The sequence below is a fragment of the Miniopterus natalensis genome, chromosome 17, assembly GCF_054644295.1.
Source record: "Miniopterus natalensis isolate mMinNat1 chromosome 17, mMinNat1.hap1, whole genome shotgun sequence".
In the NCBI taxonomy this organism is placed as follows: Eukaryota; Metazoa; Chordata; class Mammalia; order Chiroptera; family Miniopteridae; genus Miniopterus; species Miniopterus natalensis.
In genome coordinates, this window is record NC_142097.1 from 22,976,288 (window position 1) to 22,994,862 (window position 18,575).

Below are 18,575 nucleotides of genomic sequence, written 5' to 3' on the forward strand. Positions count from 1 at the left end.
GGTATAAGGTCACTCTCCCCTCCCCAAGAGAGGATATGAGCATAACTGGCACTTTTGGCCGGCATCTAACCTACAGGCCAATCATTTCTAATTCTTTTTTTTAAGTTCTCACGTGAGGATATGTTTTTACTGATTTTAGAGGGGAAGAGAGAAAAACATGGGTGTGTGAGAGAAACACTGATTGGTTGCCTCCCGTACCCACCGCCACCAGGGATCAAACCTCAACCTAAGTATGTGCCCTGACTGGGAACAAAACAAGCAACCTTGCAGTGGGCAGGTGACGCTCCAACCAACTGAGGCACACTGAGGGCATCTAATTCTTGATACTGCCCCCTAAACACGTGAAGACAAGTACATTTCAAAGGCTAATGAGATTTTGAGGTAACAAAGCTTTAAAAAAGTAACACCACTTCCCTCTGGATTGTTTGAGCTGCAGGGACAGCTGTTCTTTTGGCCTTCAGCTGACCTCAGAAACTAGAAATACTTATTTTAAGCTTTGTCCCATTGGCCACTGTGGGCAGGAATGGAAAGCACCTGCCAGGTGCTGCCATAAGATTGACTCAGCCAACAGTAAACTCTTGTAAAAGCTTTGTGGTTTAATAGCCCCCTCCCAAGCCTACCATTCCTTGGCTTTCAAACTACAGCATGAATTGAGCGCCCCCTGTGTGCGGAGCTCGGTAACGAGCAAACAGGTGACGTTATGCGCTTCCGGGGTGTTTTAGGCATTCTAGTAAGTCTTGACGACCACTCTTCTGCAAGTGCCATTGGTTCCTATTTTACAAATGATAAGACCAACCGGCAAAGAGCCTCGAGGCGTGGAATAGGACAGGTCCCAGGGGGTAACTGCCCTGTGACCTTGAGCTAACCGCTTGCCTCGCGGGAGTTGACCCTGAGGTTTCTTCCCGTTCGAACTTTCAGCCGGCTCAGGTTCAGGAGTGCTTAGCCGCCGTTAGGCTAAGTCACAAAACCAAGGCGTGACTTACTACGGCTTCAGTTCGGAGGGGGAGGAAGGGAGAGCCTGCAGGCTGTGCTCCCACCTCTCCGCAGAGACTCCAGGAAGTAGGGCCCGGCGCCCAAGCTCCGGGCAGAAATCAACTACGGTGCCTCGGAAGGGTCGCGTCGTGCCTCGCGAAGGCTTCCCCTTCGCCAGTCACCTCACGGGGGCCGCCCCTCCCGCCGCCGGAAGGAGCCGTTGCCCCGAGCAACCGTAACGTCCGGCTTTAGGAGTGTGGTGGCGGGAAAGGCCATGAGTAAAAGCCGGGCTGAAGCTGCGAGTGGAGGTAAGCGGGCCCTGGGAGCCGGGGAGACCCAGAGGGGAGCGGGTGAGGGGGTCGGCAGAGTGACCCGCTCCCCTGTCTCGCCTCTTCCCATAGCCCCCGGCATCCTTCTGAAGTACCTGCAGGAGCAGAACCGGCCCTACAGCGCGCAGGATGTGTTCGGGAACCTGCAGCGGGAACACGGGCTGGGCAAAGCGGTGAGGACGCTCTCCTGGGGTTCTTCCCCTTGGGACCCCTCGAATCAGCCTGGGGTCCTGCTGTCTCGAGGCTGCCATTCTGAGCCCTGGGCTTCCTAAGGCTTGTCGCGCGCTTTCCGCGTCACTGGCCGCCTGGGCCGAAGTCACTCTGATTGCTCCGCACCCTCCCCTCTACCAGGCAGTGGTGAAGGCCCTGGAGCAGCTGGCCCAACAAGGCAAGATCAAAGAGAAGATGTATGGCAAGCAGAAGATATATTTTGCGGACCAGGTGAGGGAAGCCTGCTCAAATTATCACCCGTGTATGAACTCTTGGGAGGATCAGTCCTTAATACGAACTCTTTTGGGAGAGTTGAGGCAGTCCATGAAATTCAGCTGTTCTTACACCATTAAAAGGGCCCCAGCCATCCTTTAAATCAGTGTGTGTACTCCCTTGCTGTGATCCAAACCTCATGAGATTTCCAGATTTGAAATGTGATAGATGACAGAAAATCCAAAATCCATTTCCGCTGGGAAGTTCTTATTCCCAATCATCTAGATTAGAATCACCTTGTGCCAAATGATTTTCCTTCTGTTTCCACCTGCCTCCCTAAACACACACACATTAATTTTGTATCCCCAGCCCAGACCTCCATCTGGATGTCTTTCAGAATCGTGGCTAAAGTAGCATGCTTCCTCTCTCCCTGCTGGCTCCTTTCACATTCTTCCTTCTTAATGGTATCACTCTTCACCCGATCCAGAGACCAGGGAGTCATTCTTAACTTCCCTTATCTCACATGGCTAGCCAGCCATCGAGTCCAGCTGATTTCCCCCTCCTTGAATTCCTCTCCTTCCCACCTGCCATTGCTGCTGTGGTTCAGGCTCTCCTCATCTGTTGCAGTATCTTGGCCCCAGCCTGCCTCTAACCTCAGCTGTCCCTGTTACTTCTTCATCCGTTAATACTAGATCATTTATATGTGTTTTACTCCTGTATCCTTAGCTCATTGGCCTTCCCCTGCCTGGAGTTTTTAGTCTCTTCTTCCTCTTTGCCCAGCTAACTCTTACTCATCCTTTAGAATTTCACTCAGGCATTACCTTTCCCAGAAACCTTCCCGGATGCTCTGAGCTAATGGCTTCTTCAGGTGCTTACCTCTTGAGACATACAGTACTGTGGTATAAACTGTTCTAGGACAGATCCCATTTCTCATTCCTCTTCCTTTACTTAGCATTCCACAGTATTTAACATCCAGTAGACATTAAATCCTCTTTTAACTGAACCAAATCACCATCAAGGATAATTTTCCTAAAATAGGTTTTATTATGTTACTGCTCTGTTGAAGGCCCCTTAAAGGAGAAGTTGGCAGATTTTTTTTTTTTCTGTAAAGGGTCAGACAGTTAATATTGTTATGCTTTGCAGGCCAGATGGTCTCTTACCACAGCTACACAACTGTCACAACTACTCAAGTCCACCACTGTAGAGCAAAAGCAGCCATAGACAATATGTAATGAATGGGTGTGGCTGTCTTAATACATTTTTGGTTTAAAAAGCATGCATCGCCCGGCTGGGCGTGGCTCAGCGGTTGAGTGTCGACCTGGGATCCAGGGGATCGGGGTTCGATTCCCGGTCAGGGCACATGCCCGGGTTGCGGGCTCGATCAGTGACTCTCTCATCATTGATGTTTCTATCTCTCTCTCTCCCTCTCCTTTCCTCTCTCTGAAATCAATAAAGATATATTTTAAAAAATTAAAAAAATAAGAAAAATAAAAAGCATGCATCTGGCAGGACTTGTCTTGCAGGCCGCAGTTTGCTGCCTCTTGCTATAAAGGTTTAACCTTGCCTTAATGTAGAGTCCAGACTGCCCAGGATTCACATCCTTTCTAACCTGCTCCCCCTCACAAACTGAGGAGACTCCTACTGAGCCCCAACATGTCTTCCATGGGAGGGGCTCCTCAGACTTTATTACGGTGTTACCTCCGGTTTTGAATGCAATCCGTTCCGGAAGACAGTTGGAGTTCTGAAACGTTCGAAAGCTGAGGGATCAACAGCTGACAGCTAGGCCTCAGGATCCTGCCCTCAGCGGAAGCCGTGTGGCATGTTCGGCTCCCGAGGCATGTTTCAAAACAAGCATTTACTTCCGGGTTTGCAGCATTCGTAAACCGAAATGTTCGTCAACCGAGACGTTGGGAAACTGAGGTACCACTTTACTAGAGTCCCTTAACTAAGTACCTCCCAACATGCCTCCTTGCCTGTCCAGACTCTTCCTATTGTGGAAGCCCATAACTTAGGTATCACCACTTGGGGAAGAATGTTCCTTTACTACTTCAGCCCAGTGAGAGGATTGACCACTAAACTGAAAGATATTTGTCCTATCCTGTCTCCTGACAACCTAGAAGCCCCTTGAGGACAGACATTAGGTTTCAACTTTGATACCTTGTTGGACCAAGTACTAAACTGAATGATTTCTCAAAGATACACTCCTGCTACTTTGGAAGGTCCTTTGGAAGGTTGGGGGGGGGTCTCAGGTTCTTAAGTGCATGTGAATGTTGCCTTTCTAGACGTGGGTTCCCATCCTGTGTCACATCAGCCCACTTTTCTTTTCCTCCTTGTCTTTGGCAGGACCAATTTGACATGGTGAGCGACGCTGACCTCCAAAGCCTGGATGCCAAAATCGTGACCCTCACTGCCAAGGTGCAGAGCTTGCAGCAGAGCTGCCGCCACATGGAAGCTGGTAAGAATGAGCTCTTCTGGAGGGTGCCCCTAGCATCAGGGTCAGTCCAGAGGTCAGGAATTACTAAGGGAATGGTTTGTTGACTGCATTGTTGTCTCATTGCAGTGAAGATCCCTTTGCTGGGCTGCCATGGCATTACATTAAAAGAAATATATGACAATTAATGGCTTTTGAAATACAAATAGGCAAGAAATGCATTTGCTTTCCTTACCATAATTATCAGTATACTGTTCCCACACTTCCCTTTATTCCTGCTCCTTTAACTGGCTACAGCTAACAGTCTGTTTAGCCTCACACCTGACCACTACTTGTAGATGGAGGAGGAAAGGAAACTAGAATAAACTGATAATTCTGTAAGTCTTAATCTTTCCTGAGCATTTCTAGAATAAGGGGCCCATTCTGGACCCTGGGTGTAGGACTCAGCGAATGGAGGCCTGGTCTCCTACCTCAGGGAGCACCCACTGGAAAAGACTCCCTTGGGGAATAGCAGGTGATCTCAGGGAGATGTGTTTTCAGAGCTGAAGGAATTATCTAGTGCCCTGACCACACCTGAGATGCAGAAAGAGCTCCAGGAGTTGAAGAAGGAATGTGCTGGCTACACAGAGAGACTGAAGAGCATCAAAGCAGCCACCAACCATGTGACCCCAGAAGAAAAAGAACAGGTGAGTTGGGAGGGAGGGCCCCATGTGCTGAGAAGTGAGGGCAAGGGTTGACCAGTGGCTGCCATGGGGCGAAGGGCTTAGAGGAACCTGTTTCCCCTGCTTAGGTGTACAGAGAGAGGCAGAAGTACTGCAAGGAGTGGAGGAAGCGCAAGAGGATGGTAAGTGCAGAAACTCCAAGGCAGGCCCTGGAAAATAGTAGCCCCCAGAGAAACTGCTGCCCCATATCATGTATCTGTCAGGTACTGCCAAGTACTGTCCATCTGTAAAGGGGTGGTTTTGTTTCTTGTCAGGCAACAGAGCTGTGTGATGCAATCCTTGAAGGATACTCCAAGAGCAAGAAGCAGTTCTTTGTAAGTGGTTCTCTTTCCCTTCCTTGCTCACATGAGGTTTCATCCAGGGAGGCCTCATTCACTTTTCTCCTTGCCCCACAGGAGGAAGTTGGGATAGAGACAGATGAAGATTACAACGTCAAGCTCCCAGACCCCTGAGAGCCCCTGTGCTAGGACTGGATTGTGGAGACAGAGACGTCCCAGACTGGCTGCCCGTTTCAGCCAGGTTTTTTTGTTGTTACTGCTGCTTCCCACCTTTGAGCAGAGCAGTTGGGAGAGGGGCATAAACCAGAGTATTAGGCAGAGAGGGAAGGGAGGGAGTGCTAGTCACCTAGAATGGATGTTTATGCTCATTACATGGTTCACATTTCAATTGCTTGAGCTTAACACTTAGACTTGGAACAAAACTAAAGGAAAGCATTTGCCAATGTTTATTGTAATATAATTTGATATAAAAATATTTAACTTCCTCTGGATAATTAAACCTCCCAGATATCAAATCTGAGGAAGGCAAAAGGGAGCTTGAGGGACAAGGGTAGAGAGAGGCTATTATACACAGCATTCAAGGAGTCCAGGGCTGTACCCTGGACTCTCTTGGGTTCTATACACCCCGAGCCTTCACCTCCCCAAGTCCTGAGAGAAGTGCAAGCAGCACTGAGAGATGGTAGAGACCCAGATATACCTGACAGAAAGGCTGGGAGTGGTTTTGAGGCCCAGCTAATAATTGCAACTTTAGCAAAATTGCTTTGTTGGTGTTTAGAAAAATAAAAACTTTAATATGTGGTGCTGTATCCATTTGACTTTGCTGCACAGTGCCAATGCCTGTGGGGACAGAGGGCAGGAGTAGGGGGGAGGCTGCTTCTCTGCTGTCCAGAGCAGAGGGTAAAGAAGTGACGGAGTAAACGGCGGAGCAGCAACCTGGCAGCCCTGCCCTGAGCTGGCCAGAAAGCCGTGGCTTTGCCTTGGGCTGACCAGGCAGCTCTAGCCTCAGCACAAGCCCTTTCACCCTATGCAGCTGTGAAAGTATTTTCTCTTAATGCTTTCTTCCTGTGCAACTACTGCCAAAAAGCCTAACTTGGGCCAGTTGTCACCCAAGAGGCCAACACAAGCAAACAGTAGTTTCTAAGTATGTGCAGATCATATGCCGAAATCTGAAGCTTAGGAAAGGGCAGGGTGCCCAGAGCGGACCCCATTCTGATGACTCCTATGTGTGGGGGGGAGACTGGGTAGGTTTGAGCTCTATGGTCAATATAATAAATTAATCAGAAGCTTTCACAAACACCCCAGCCCCACTGAGGATTAGGGGGGCTAGGGGACAAAACATGAAGAGAAACCAGCTGACTTGTGTACGGTGTCACAGTTCAATCTCATAAGCCCAGTGGTTGTGGCCAAGTAGGAGACTCGGGCCTTTGGTTGGCTGTTCTGCAGGTCAGTAAAGCTGGTTCTTCAGTTGGTGCAGGACACCAATCACGATCTCCCGTAGAGTCTGTTGGAGGCATCAAAGGAAGAGATGATGCTCAGGTGAGGGCACAGAGCGGTCTGTGACACCTGCCTAGACCAGGTGTGCTCTTTATAGTAAAAACAAAAGAAAGCCCCTTGGAAGCACTGATGTCTACAGTTTACTTTGCAATGCCCCCAAAACAGGATGGAGAAAGGGATGGAGAGATGGACAGTTATGTGATAAATCAAATGTGGAAAATGACAATGGTAGAATGTAGGTGATAAATGAATATTCATTGTAAGTTCTCTTGATGTTCCAGCATGTTTTAAGTGTCTTACAATAAAAATGTTGGGGAGCAAAGAAAGCAAGAATCTCAGGTACAAGTTCAAACCTCAGAAAAAGCAACTAGGCTTCAAAAGCAGAAGACTGTTTAATACCATTAACACAACGCACTGCTGCAAATAATAAGCCCCAGGAAAAACTACCTTAGTAGGCCTGCGGGTGGAGGCCAGAAATCTTTCCAAAAACCTCAAGTATTTCTGCTTCAAGTGATGGGGGCTTATATACTGGGCAGCCAAGGAGTGACTGATGTGGCCACAACATGGGCCTTACAGAAGTGCTCAGATCATACTTGATAAATGAAACTGTAACAGGAAAATTTAAACTTTAGAAAGCAGAGGGAAACGAGTGCTGAAAGTTGTAGAAACACCCTGAAGAAACCTAAAACCTGCTACCTGCTTTTCTGAAATTGGCTTGGGTCACTTTGCCTAAGGGTGGGAGAAGACCCCAGACCCCATGACCACTGCTGCTCCATACCTGAGGCTTACAGTGCTCCTCAATCCAGCTGAAGACACAGGCTGACAGCTCCTGAAAGCTGGCCATGGAGATGGAGGCATTGAAGGACTGGAACAGGGAGTCCATGATGCCTTGAAACACGTTGAACTTGACCTGGTCAGAGACCTGGTCCTCCCCCTCGTGGGGGTTGTCCTGGTGTGCCTTCACAATCTGCTCATAGTTCCTGAAAGCAAGCAGGCCAGGGCTAAAGTGCTACAGCATCTCTACCAGGCCAGGAAAAATAATAGGGTGACCCTACATACCGCCCCCCCACACCAGCAAGGTAATTCCTAGAGACCTTCTGGGATATATTCACAAGCTAGATATTGCTTCTAGGTCAAAAATAGACACCTATCTTCTCCAACCTTCCTTTCATTAATCCAACAGGCTTTTTCAGAGTGTCTGCTATGTGTCAAACTGTTGAGGTACAGGGTCCTGCGACTTATTATCTAAGTGGCCACCGGATGGAGTTAGAATATTATCTAATATGGTCTTTGAACAAAAGGGAGGGTGTGACCTGAAGTTGGCCTCAGTCCCCTCTGAAGCCCTGGTTCCTGCAGTTCAGCCCCCCTTACACTTTCATGATCTTTAGAGCCATGACGTCCTTGCGTAGCGTGGACACTTCCTCCTCCTGCTTTTTCTTCTCTTTGTGCAAAAACTGGATGTAGTCAATAGCTGGGGTGGGGGTGGGAAGAGGGGTGAGCACAGAGGAAATCTTAACCAGAGGGCAAAGCTGGTCTTGTTCCCTTTCCCCTATACCCCAACTCTTCCATTACAACCCCCCAGCAGGGCCAGGCTAAAAATGGGTATGAGGCTAGCCTTCCCATAGCCCACTGGCTCCAGCCCCTCCAGTGTTCTCCCTGGCCATACTCTTCTGTAGAACGATGGCTTTGCTGAGCTTTTGGGAGCCAATGGAGAAGTCCTGCTGCTGGCAGGTAGGGACGATGGTCTGAAGGTCGTCATAGCCTCTCTGTGGAGACAACAAGGGAAAAAGTTTCCTTAACTCTGAGGGGTTAAGGCAAACTGGCACAAAGCTTTTTTTCCATGACACCAAGTTCCATACAAACTAAAAGGGGTGAGTGGCTGGAAGGAGGGAGGTGTTCACGTCCAGGGACTAGACTAGCTGCCCCCAGGCCACTTGGGACTGTCTGATGGGGTCAGGGCACAATGAGTCTGAAATATGCAGGGCATTCCTGTGCTGGCTGAGGCCTCCCCAATCACCTTGATAGCATCCCTCCTCTTCTGTTCAGCCTGAGTGTGTGCTCGCCGCCGCCGGTCCTTGTAGGACTCCTTGTAGGACTCCTGGTGGTAATCACTGTCCTCGTCATCTATGCTCAGAATTGGGGGCAGGAAGAGGTCATTCTGGGGCCCAATGAGGCCCAGCTAATCCACTTTTTCCTAACTGGAAAAAGAACAGGGTGCCCAGATGACAGATGGACATAGGAACCTAATATTCTAGATGGTGAGGCCTTGTGTTTAGCACTAGGACTCTAGCACCCCATGTGGATGGCTGGAGCTTCCTAAGATACTAAAATGATGGCATACCTGAGCCCTGTCAGGTGGGGGTTGTTGCTGCCTACCTGTGTTGGGGACGGAAGAGGCACTGGTGGAACCGATGCTATTAGCTCTGGACACTACACTCCCCTTGCGTGTGCTTTCTACAAAAAGCCCTGGAAAAGAGAGGCCCCAATCACTAAGGGGTAAGGTGGGGGGACACTGCAGGACCTCAGACACCTGGGGGCACTATGGCTCCCTCATCCTTAAATGCTGACCTCTCCTCCCCTTAAACCCAAAAACCAGCCATACACTGGGCCACACACTTCCTGTAGTGCCATGCTGCAATGCTCCTGTCCCCAAGTCATTCCACTGCTCCACTGGCCTGTACCAACGATACTCATTGGCTCACAAAGTAACATCTGGGCTTGAAGAGGGTGAGAGAGTGACCAGCTGTCACTATTTCCATCACTTCCGTGCTCCAGAGCAGAGGGAACTAGGCGTCACTCTCCCATGTCTCCTATCCTTGTCCTCCAGCACCTCCCTCACTGTATCAGGCTCAGGGATAGTGGATTCTGGTCAGGTGCGGCTTGCAAGGCCAGGCGAATTTACAGGCTTTAAGTGGAAGTGTAACTCCAGAGTTGAAAACGGTATGTGTGGGGGGCACTCACCGGGGTCCAGGCTGTTGTCGCTGTAGGCATACTCCACCTGTGGCACCCCGCAAAGGAGAAAAGCTCATCAGACCTACATCCCTGGATAGCGTCTCCTCCATTCACTCTGTGCATACAATCCTACGCGCGCACACAGGTGCACAGACAACTGAAGGACGGACACACACGCACGTGCTCAGGCAATGGAAAAACAAGTGTGTACACACACACACACACACACGTGCGCGCGCCCGCGCGGGAAACTGAAGGATTCCCCCCAGAGCCAAGACTGGCTAGGTCGTGGAAGCGCCGCCCTCAGCATGATCCCACCTGCCCCACACCCCCACGTCCCCAGTCTCAAACCCCGTAGCCTCCCACTCGCGCATACACGCTTCAGTCATCTCCCCACCTTGGCACGCTCGGGGGGTGAGCTGTCTGCTCTGGAGCCCCTGGGCCCGGAGAGCGAAGGTGGGGATACTGTGGGCACCGGAGGGACTTCCCTCATCTTCCGGACCCCCTACGTGCACGCGTGCGACCCACCCTCCCCTCACCGGCGTGCTCGCCCAGGGGGCTTGCCTTGACCCAGGGGTCCTCCGGAGAGGCGCCGGGTTCCGTCATCTCAGACACACCGCACCGGAAAGCAGCCAGCGGGCCGCGCTGGGCGGGGCCCTTGCAGGGAGGAAATGCGTTGCATGCGCACGTGACCCAAACCCGCCAATCCGCGGCCAAGTGGTAAAGGGCGGGGCAAGGGTGGCGCGCGTGCGCACCAAGAGACACTGAACCGGGGTAGTGGGGTGAGGGTGCTCTTCGGGTTGACACTGGTTGCTTTGGGGATGTCTCCTTGTTGGTCTTTCCCTCCCTCGCGTAGGCACCATGAAACCCATTCAGTGAAATGGGGTCCCCTCAAAAGGCTTGTTCCAGTAGTGTCGTAGTTGTGCACATGCGCCCTGCCAGGCCTAGCCGTCCTGGGGACGTTTCCCCCAGGCCCACCAGCCCCCTGGCCACCCCGTCCCACTTCACCACGCTGCGGGCTCTGCGGTGGCAGAGGCCTCCCGTCTTGTTGAAGAATAGTCCTCCGACACCCTGCCTAGCGTCCAGCTGGGTACTTGTGGAATTAACGCTTTCAAAGAGCCTATTGACCAAGTTATACTACTTTATAGATAAGGAAACTGAAGAACCTAGAAAGTCTATGTAACTTGTCCAAATGCAAATAGCTAGTCCGTGATAGGGCCAAGGCTGGCCTCAGTCTAACTAGCTCCAAAGGCCATGCTCTTAACCACTGTACTCCTTCCTGGCTTCCACCTTAGGCCTGAGGCCTGCACCTGTGGCTCAAGGGTCCCAAAGATACCTTAGAGGCATTGAAGCAGGAAGCAGACACCATACAGACAGCACCTGGGAACATTAACCTTTAATTGTTACAATTTCCAGTGTTTGCCCTCCCCCAACCCCCATGCCCCTCCCCAGGTATCAGACACCTGTAGGCAAGAATGGGGTTGGAATATGAGAGGGGCTGTTCCCCCATGGGCCACATCCTCAGTGTTGGCCAACACCTGCAAGCTGGGTAGGCTTCCTGTGTCCACCAGGCCCTGCCCTGCCCAGCTTAGCTCAGAGCCCTCTAGGCCCAAGCTAGGGTGAGCACAGAAGCCCCCATTCCTCCTCACCACAGGATCTCTCGTCAGCTCCAGGGGCCAATCTGGCCCCACAGAAAACTCATTATCAGTCATGGCTTGATGGCACCTATGCGCTCCTGCAGAAGGGCCCAAGCTTTCTCCACCTTTGGGCAAGCCAGAATGTTAGGAGAAAAAGAAGGCAGAGTCAGGCAGGCACTCGCTGTAGACTCCCTCCCCACAACCCAGTCTTTCCCTGGGCACCAACCTGGCGCTGGGTGACATGTGGCTCCCATAAGGTGCTCAGCACCACGTGGCTCTGGTCCACAAGCTGCTGCCCACTCATCTGGCTCTGCAGCCGGCTCTGAGCTGCGGCCTCACTCAGGCCATCCCTCTCCACAATTCGCCGTATAGCCTGAGTACAGACATGGCATTTGTCAGCCAACTGGCTCAGGGCAGGATGCAGTCTGCAGTGGAGATGGAGTGGAAGGTGGGTTCCAGATACCTCAGTTTCAGGGATGACAATGGTCCACACCTCATGCACCATGTTCTGCCAGCCGGCTTCAAGTAGCATGGCAGCTTCAATCACGCATACACGCTTTCCTGTAGGGAGACTCCAGTCACTGGCAGCAATACCCTGCCACTTGCTACCATTCAGAGACAATGAAACATAGTCCCTGGGAAAGTGGATGGTCTGGCTTGGAGTGGGGAAACTCCCAGGGAAGGCATCTGCTTAACTGTGTCCCTTAGCCACTCCCATCATCCCTCCCACTCACCCTCAGCCACAGCCAGATCCATCTCCTCTCGGGCCAGCTTTGCGATAACTGGCCACATAATGTCCGTGAGCATCTTCAGCTGCTTCTGAGGAGCAGGATAGAGGGAGTGGGCAGTGGTTCCTCTCCTTGGAGATAGAGCCAGCCCGAGAAATGAGGTAGTTGGGAATAGATGGAGATTGGCATTCTCAGCCAGATCAGAGAGATCCATTGGGTCCCAACCCCTAGGTCTATAGCAGCTGAGAACATTCGCAGAGGTGTGTATTTACCTTGTTCCCAAACACCCGGCTGCCCAGGACCTTTCTGTTGATAATGCCATCTTTATGGAGAATATCTAGATGACAGAGACAGAGGACTGGGCAAGGAGACCAGGCCACCTCCTCACTTCAGGCGACCTCCAGCCCTCTCCAGTTATTACCTGTTCCAAAGGCTTCCACCACGGGCTGGTACGCAGGACCACCTGGGGCATAGGCCCGATGGCCCAGTTGGTCACTGTCGATGACAAATGCCCCCAGGCCCTTCAGCCGCTGAGCTACTGCACTCTTGCCAGAGCCACTTATGCCTGTCAGTCCAATCACGTAGAGACACGGGGGGAGCTCTGGCCTAATCTGGGGGTAGATAAGAGGAACTCCAGTTACTAGGGTCCTCAGGCTCATGCTTGAGTTGAATCCTTCAGTATCTACCTTCCAGCATTTCCAGCCCATCCAGGAGCTGGGAGGAAGGGAGGACATGCTTACATCTGGAGGCCGAAGCAAGATTCCCAGCATTCGCTGGCGGAAGCTGGAGGAGCTGACTTTGCCCTCTTCGTTTTCCTCTTGGCTTAGGTCCTGCAGTAGCTGTATCTGGAACAAGGCAAGCTCCTCCAGGTCCTGAAGTAGAGAAGGGGTGAGGTGAGGGAAGGAGGGGTGAGGTGAAGAAGGGCAAATAGATACCAACTTGCCCCTTAGCCTCCCTTACTTACCCCAGAGGTAGAGCTTGCCTCAAAGGACAACCCGAGAACCAGTTCCTCTTTGCCTCTTTCTACCACCTTGAGCCCTCTCTTCCCTCCTCTGGGGTCATGGTACTTCCAGTAGCCGCCCCCCACCCCCAATGGCCTTCCCCGTTCCCATCCACTCCCTCTGCCAATCTCCCTCACAGGTTACATTCTCAAGGCGGAAGCGGTTGACGGCCATCCCCCCACGATAGGTCTCCTCGCTGACCACCAGGAACTCCAGGGAGGGGTCAGAGCCAGCGGGCCCATAGGGGTCCAGCAGGGGGATGATATCAAAAGTCAAGGAGGGCTTGATGTCCACCAGGAACTCACTCAGATGTTCCACACGTTCTGCGTAGGGCTGGAGCAGCTCAGGGAGCAACTTGCCTGAGGAAGGAGCCCAGAACAGTGAGATCTTTTTACTGGGGAGGAAGAGTGCGGGCCAGTTTGGGGGTGTCCTTAAGCATCCTGTCTCCAGAGGAGGGTGGCAGGAAGAAGGGACTAAGCTGGGAAGTGGTCAGTGATGGGAAAGCTATGAGAGGCAGGCAGCAGGCAAGCACAATACTCACTGCAAGGGCTGCCATGTGTCCAGAGAACTAGCAGTGCCAATGGGCATCAGAGCCATAGAGAGACTTTCAAGAACCATATCATCCTCGAGACCCCTCTTACTGTCTCTGCACAACTAACTTGTCCATTTATTCCCAGGGTCTCAAACCTTAGGGTTCCTTGGCTCCATATTTCAGGGATTCTGATTGAGTGGTGACTAGACTACATATTGAGGAAGCTGCTTTTATTCATTTAACAAAATTTCCTTAGCACCAACTGAGTGCCTGGCACTGTGTGTGACATTTGGGAGGGGTGGAAAGTAATGGATGGCCCCACCCTTTCTCAATCTTGGCATTGGCAGGGGAGTTTTGGGGGTCCTCCACCACCCTAATCCAGTGTTTCTCCAACTCACTCTTCAACAGGTCTTTGTCTGCTACTCCCACCACAAGCTGCTCCTGGGCCAGGATGCACGCAACACTGAGCAACACCTTGTGGGCATTGTGCAGGCGGTCAAATGTGCCACCCACAGCACCGCGAAGGTAGCCACGCACCGGCTGCTTTGGAGATCTGGCCATGGGGGAGGATGGCCTGATGGTGGAAGATAAGGGGACATCCAGGGGCTCCGCAGGCAGCTCTCCAGGCCCATAATCGGGGTAGAGCAGCACTGAAGTAAGTTGTGGGGAGCAACTGTAACAACTGGTGGCGTAACGCTCTAGCTGTTGTTTGACAGGGTTGTACTGGCTTCCATCCAGGGTCTGGAAGTCAGTCAGCACCACCTCCGGCGGGTGGGCCAGATTCTGGACTGAGCTGGCCAGGGGAGGGAGAAAGGCGCTCTTGGTTCGGATATTGGTCAGCAGGATTCTGATGTCCAGGTGTGAGTGCACGTTGGCGCCAGCATAGAAGTTTGTGATGAAATCGATAATCTCAAATGTGGCCTGCACGGGGCTGGACTGGGGCTGAGCCGGGCCCTCCAGGCTCATGCCCGGCTGCAGGTGTACATAGAGTGTGTGATTCACCAGCCGGGCCGCAGAAGTCAGGATAGGGGCCAGGCGAGGGGCCAGAGAGGCCAGCGGCGTCGTCAGCACCAGGAGGCCCGACCGGAATAAGGCCATGCTGCCTAGGCCTGTAGACAGTCAGGGAGACCAGTAGAGGGTGACTGAGGGGGATGTGCCTGAGGCCGGTATCTGTACGGGACCTTGGACCCAAGACAGGGGACATAGAGGGTCTGTGCCCATTGGGAGGAACCCTGGGGAGGGGACGGGGCCTGGTAAACTGCGCCTCGGGGCTATGCTGTAAGACTCGGTTTCCTCATCTCTCAGACGGCGAGGTGAGCTCGCAGAACTAAATAATCGAAATCCTGGGAGAGGAAACTGGACAGGAGTCCCTGAGTCATAGGGCTGGGGATTCAGAAATCCTGGGCCCTCCTGCTAAGCTGTACCAGGCTCTCCAAGGAAGCAAAGGAGGGGACTAAAGGCAGACACTCAGGCTCGGTTCGGCCCCCTACTTACTGATACCTCCGGTATTTGGTTCCACTCGCAACACCACTGAAGCTTTCCCGGGATGCAACCCGGAAGCACTAATTAGGGACTGGGACTCAGAGCTACGGAATCCGGAAAAGGCCTAAAATCTCGAGTCTGTCGGGAGCGCGATTCTCGCGAGATTTCTCACGGGTCGTTCTGCCAATGGGGTGGGGCCGAGCTCCGAGGCTTGGGAGATGGGTGGGTGAGTCCCTCCTCCCTGACCTGAGCGGCACCGGGGCTGTGCGGGGGACGGCAAGGCTAGCTTGAAGGTGCGTTTCGCGGATACCATTCAGACCCCGAGAGAAAAGCTGGCTTCAGCCAGGTCATCAGGGGGTGGGGTGTGTCACAGGGTAGCGCTTAAATTAGGGCGCCGCGTTCCGGAGTCCCCCTGGCTCCCCTCAGTCCGAGGATCCTCACGTAGGAGGCCACTGGAAAACCCTGTCCAAGTCCCCATTTCACAGATGGGAAAATTGAGGTTCTGTACATTATAGGAACATATAGGGAGGTAATGAGAGACGCCGTGTCTTGTGCCTTCGCTACACATCCCACAAAACCAGTGATGCGCTAGTTTGCAGGAGGCGGGAGCGCTGCGTGTGAGCTCAGTAGAGCCGCCAGAAGATGGTCTTTGTGGCAGGAAAAAAACGGGCAAGAGCGGTAGGCGAGGGTTTACTGTGAAGCGAATGGGTGCTGGAAAAGCTGGAATTGGTAGTCTCCATGAGGGGGGAAGCCAGGTTGCCATCAGGAAACATTTCAGGTCAATTGTCTATGGAGATCTCAAAAAGAAGGGAAACCAGTCTCCAGGATTCCAGGAATGTGCTGTGGTTTATTTTCCCAAACAAAATAAATGCTAACTTTCACACTTACGTGATTGTTTTTGTACGTTTAAAGAGGTCCCCCCAAGGTGTATGAGCCTCTGGCCCCAAAGAACCTGGATCGGCCTCTGAAGTAAAGGATGGAATGTTATAGAGCCACAAAGGCACTGAGGTCAGGCTTCTTGTAGGAGGCATCTTAAGCTGGATTTTAAAGAGAGGAGCAGTTTGCCGGGCCAGCGTGGCTCAGCGGTTGAGCATTGACCTAGGATCCAGGAGATCACAGTTTGATTCCTGGTGAGGGCTCCTGCCGGATCCCAGCGGGGATCGTGCAGGAGGCAGCGGATCAATGACTCTCTCTCCCTCTCCCTTTCTCTGAAAGCAATAAAAATAAATGAATAAGTAAGTAGAGGAGCAGTTTGAAGAAGCAAACTGCAAAGACTGTCAGGAACTGCTCTGAAACATCTGGACACACAGCCTCCCTTTCCTATACCAAGTCACTTTTGGAATAGAGCACTGAGACAGCAACTGCTGGTTGACCCTTGAGCTGGACCTAGGCATTAGGAAGCTCCTCACCCCCTCTTCTGTCCTGGGAATGTATGCTCTGCACCATTCTCACAGTGGGAGCTGTCTTCAAGGACGAAGCCTTGAGAAAGCAAGGTGTTGTTGAAACCATCTGGACGCTGTGTGTGACTGAACCTAATTAAAGCCTCCCTAAAACTTGTAGGATTCTGGTGGGCTGATGCAGAGATCTACTTGTCTTGTGTCCGCCCAGGACAAGTCTTGTAAGTTTTCTTCTTGCTTATTAAACCTGCCACCTAACCACTGTGCTGTACACCTGAAACTAATACAAAATAATACTGCATGTAAGCTGTAACTGAAAAACAAAATAAATAAAAAACCCCTGCTACCCACTAATCTGGAGCGGTCTGCCTCATTCTGCACCCTCTGGGTACGGGGAACCAGCTTCAGATTCCACCCGGGGAACTCCCCAGGTTGTAAACCAAAAATTGGCAAGCCATCTAGGAGACTGAAGAAACGGGCCTTGGGAAAGAGGCATCTGCTAGGGAAATTCAGGTTGGCCATTGACCTCTGCAATGGGGGGGAGAGGGGGGCGGGGCGGGGAAGGGGCTGTATGTTAGATGCTTGTGGACCACCATATGAGTACAGGGACACCCCAAACTCCAGCAGGTCTAATGTGCTTGTTTGAGGAACTGCACATAGTGCACTGCGGCAAAGAAGGGAACCCAATGGCTGCCCCAGTGGGCTGGCCTCTACTGTGGGCACTTTGACTGGCTACCAATGCCCAACCAGAGGCCTGACACTTGAGTTGGAAAGTTGGAAGAAGAGCTGAGATTAGAAAGGATGTGCAGCTGTTCACAACTCTGCCCGCTTCGGGCTGGTAGACAGAGGAGGGAGAATAGTAAGACAGTAAAAAAGGAGGTGAGGCCAGATCAACAAAGGTGTTGGGAAGCCTTGGGGGAAAACCTTAGATTTTACTGAGAAAGGAAGCCACTGAAGGTGTTTTGAGCAGAGGCATGAAATGAGTACACATTTTTTTTTTTTTAGACTTTCTTTTTTTAAAATCGTCACCCAAGGATATTCCTTCCAATTGTCTTTCAGAGGGAGTGGAAGGGAGAGAGAGAGAAAAAAAAACATTGATGTGAGAAAGACACATTGACTGGTTGCCTCCTGCATGTACCTTGACTGGGGCCAGGGACCTAGCCTGCAACTGACATACGTGACCTTGACCGGAACTGAACCTGAGTCCCTTCAGTCCATGGGCCAACACTCTAACCACTGAGCCAAACTGGCTAGGGCTATACTTTCATTTTTAAAAGATCATTCTGGTTGCACTGTGGAAACTTTACTATTGGTGGGTAAGGGTGGAATCAGGGAAACCAGTTAGGAAGCTATTGCAAAAATCCAGGAGAGATGATAGTGCATGGACTAGGGTAATTTCCAAATATGCCTTAAAGATTGAAAGTAGAGCTGTCAGTGTTTGCTGGATTGGTTGAGGGATGAGACAGAGAGAGACTGAAGTCAGGAGGTATCTAAGGTTTTTGGACCAAGCAATTGGGAGCATGGAGTTGTCATGTACTGAAGTAGGGAAGACTGAAAGGGCTGGAAATCAGAAATTGGGCTTTGCACACATTAAGTTTATTAGGCAACAAGACATTGAGCAGGCAGTTGGATATATGTAAGCCTGGAGTTTGCGGGAGACAATGGAGTTGGAGATATGTGGAGTTTTTTTGTTTGGGGGGGTCGTCATCATGTAAATGGTATTCAAAGTCATGGGACTGTTACTGAATCACCTCCCAAAATTCAGGCTCATGTACCTGATGTGCTAATAGGCCAAAACACTGAGACATCAGTGCTTGGAGATACAGAAAGGTTTATTCAACTTGACAAAGTGAGAGGATGGGAGAGCAAGATCACTCAAATCCATCACTCCCCAAAAGCAAAAGAGGGAGTTTTTTTGTGGCTAGGGAGTAAGGGAGGGGGAGTTTCAGGGAACTGAGAGAAAAGTGTTTCTTTAATCACAGATAATTTTTCTGCATCAGACTCCTGGGTAGCAGCAGCTGGTCATAGCTACCTTGAAGATATTCTTTCCTTCTGCAAACAAACTCATAAATTCTCTTCCTGCCCCTGAAGTTATCTCCCCCAGCTTGGCAAAGAGATACCACCACATCAGCAACTTATTACTACATTCCTGAGAACAAAGGGGGTTGATCAAGGAGAGTGGTTAACATTTGAACAA

The 18,575-nt window shown here is 51.4% G+C and overlaps 3 protein-coding genes across 8 annotated transcripts; 1 reads left to right on the forward strand and 2 right to left on the reverse strand.

The window, feature by feature from the left end:
* The first annotated feature begins 1,182 nt into the window (after positions 1 to 1,182).
* On the forward strand, positions 1,183 to 5,952 carry PSMC3IP (PSMC3 interacting protein). Its single transcript, XM_016202180.2, has 8 exons — positions 1,183 to 1,280; positions 1,374 to 1,474; positions 1,653 to 1,742; positions 4,068 to 4,179; positions 4,696 to 4,841; positions 4,946 to 4,999; positions 5,132 to 5,191; positions 5,273 to 5,952. The coding sequence occupies exons 1-8, from the start codon at positions 1,247 to 1,249 to the stop codon at positions 5,327 to 5,329; spliced, it is 654 nt and encodes a 217-aa protein (XP_016057666.1). The 5' UTR covers positions 1,183 to 1,246; the 3' UTR covers positions 5,330 to 5,952.
* MLX (MAX dimerization protein MLX) lies at positions 5,273 to 10,224 on the reverse strand. Of its 4 annotated transcripts, none has more exons than XM_016202176.2 (8): positions 10,166 to 10,224; positions 9,611 to 9,647; positions 9,026 to 9,115; positions 8,667 to 8,773; positions 8,316 to 8,415; positions 8,021 to 8,120; positions 7,428 to 7,629; positions 5,273 to 6,656 (listed from the first exon to the last, which is right to left on the reverse strand). In XM_016202176.2, the coding sequence occupies exons 1-8, from the start codon at positions 10,205 to 10,207 to the stop codon at positions 6,600 to 6,602; spliced, it is 735 nt and encodes a 244-aa protein (XP_016057662.1). In that variant the 5' UTR covers positions 10,208 to 10,224; the 3' UTR covers positions 5,273 to 6,599. The 4 variants fall into 4 exon arrangements, with proteins under 4 accessions (XP_016057662.1, XP_016057661.2, XP_016057665.1 ...); XM_016202175.2 differs by lacking the exon at positions 10,166 to 10,224 and adding an exon at positions 9,999 to 10,115; XM_016202179.2 differs by lacking the exon at positions 9,026 to 9,115.
* Positions 10,225 to 10,985: 761 nt separating this feature from the next.
* COASY (Coenzyme A synthase) lies at positions 10,986 to 15,058 on the reverse strand. Of its 3 annotated transcripts, none has more exons than XM_016202043.2 (10): positions 15,000 to 15,057; positions 13,898 to 14,608; positions 13,112 to 13,326; positions 12,707 to 12,838; positions 12,388 to 12,577; positions 12,239 to 12,303; positions 11,973 to 12,057; positions 11,702 to 11,799; positions 11,465 to 11,611; positions 10,986 to 11,363 (listed from the first exon to the last, which is right to left on the reverse strand). In XM_016202043.2, exons 2-10 carry the CDS (start codon positions 14,595 to 14,597, stop codon positions 11,310 to 11,312), a joined length of 1,686 nt encoding a protein of 561 aa, XP_016057529.2. In that variant the 5' UTR covers positions 14,598 to 14,608; positions 15,000 to 15,057; the 3' UTR covers positions 10,986 to 11,309. The 3 variants fall into 3 exon arrangements, with proteins under 3 accessions (XP_016057529.2, XP_016057528.2, XP_016057530.2); XM_016202042.2 differs by having other exon boundaries at positions 14,994 to 15,057; XM_016202044.2 differs by lacking the exons at positions 10,986 to 11,363; positions 11,702 to 11,799 and having other exon boundaries at positions 11,611 to 11,663; positions 13,898 to 15,058.
* Positions 15,059 to 18,575: the final 3,517 nt, after the last annotated feature.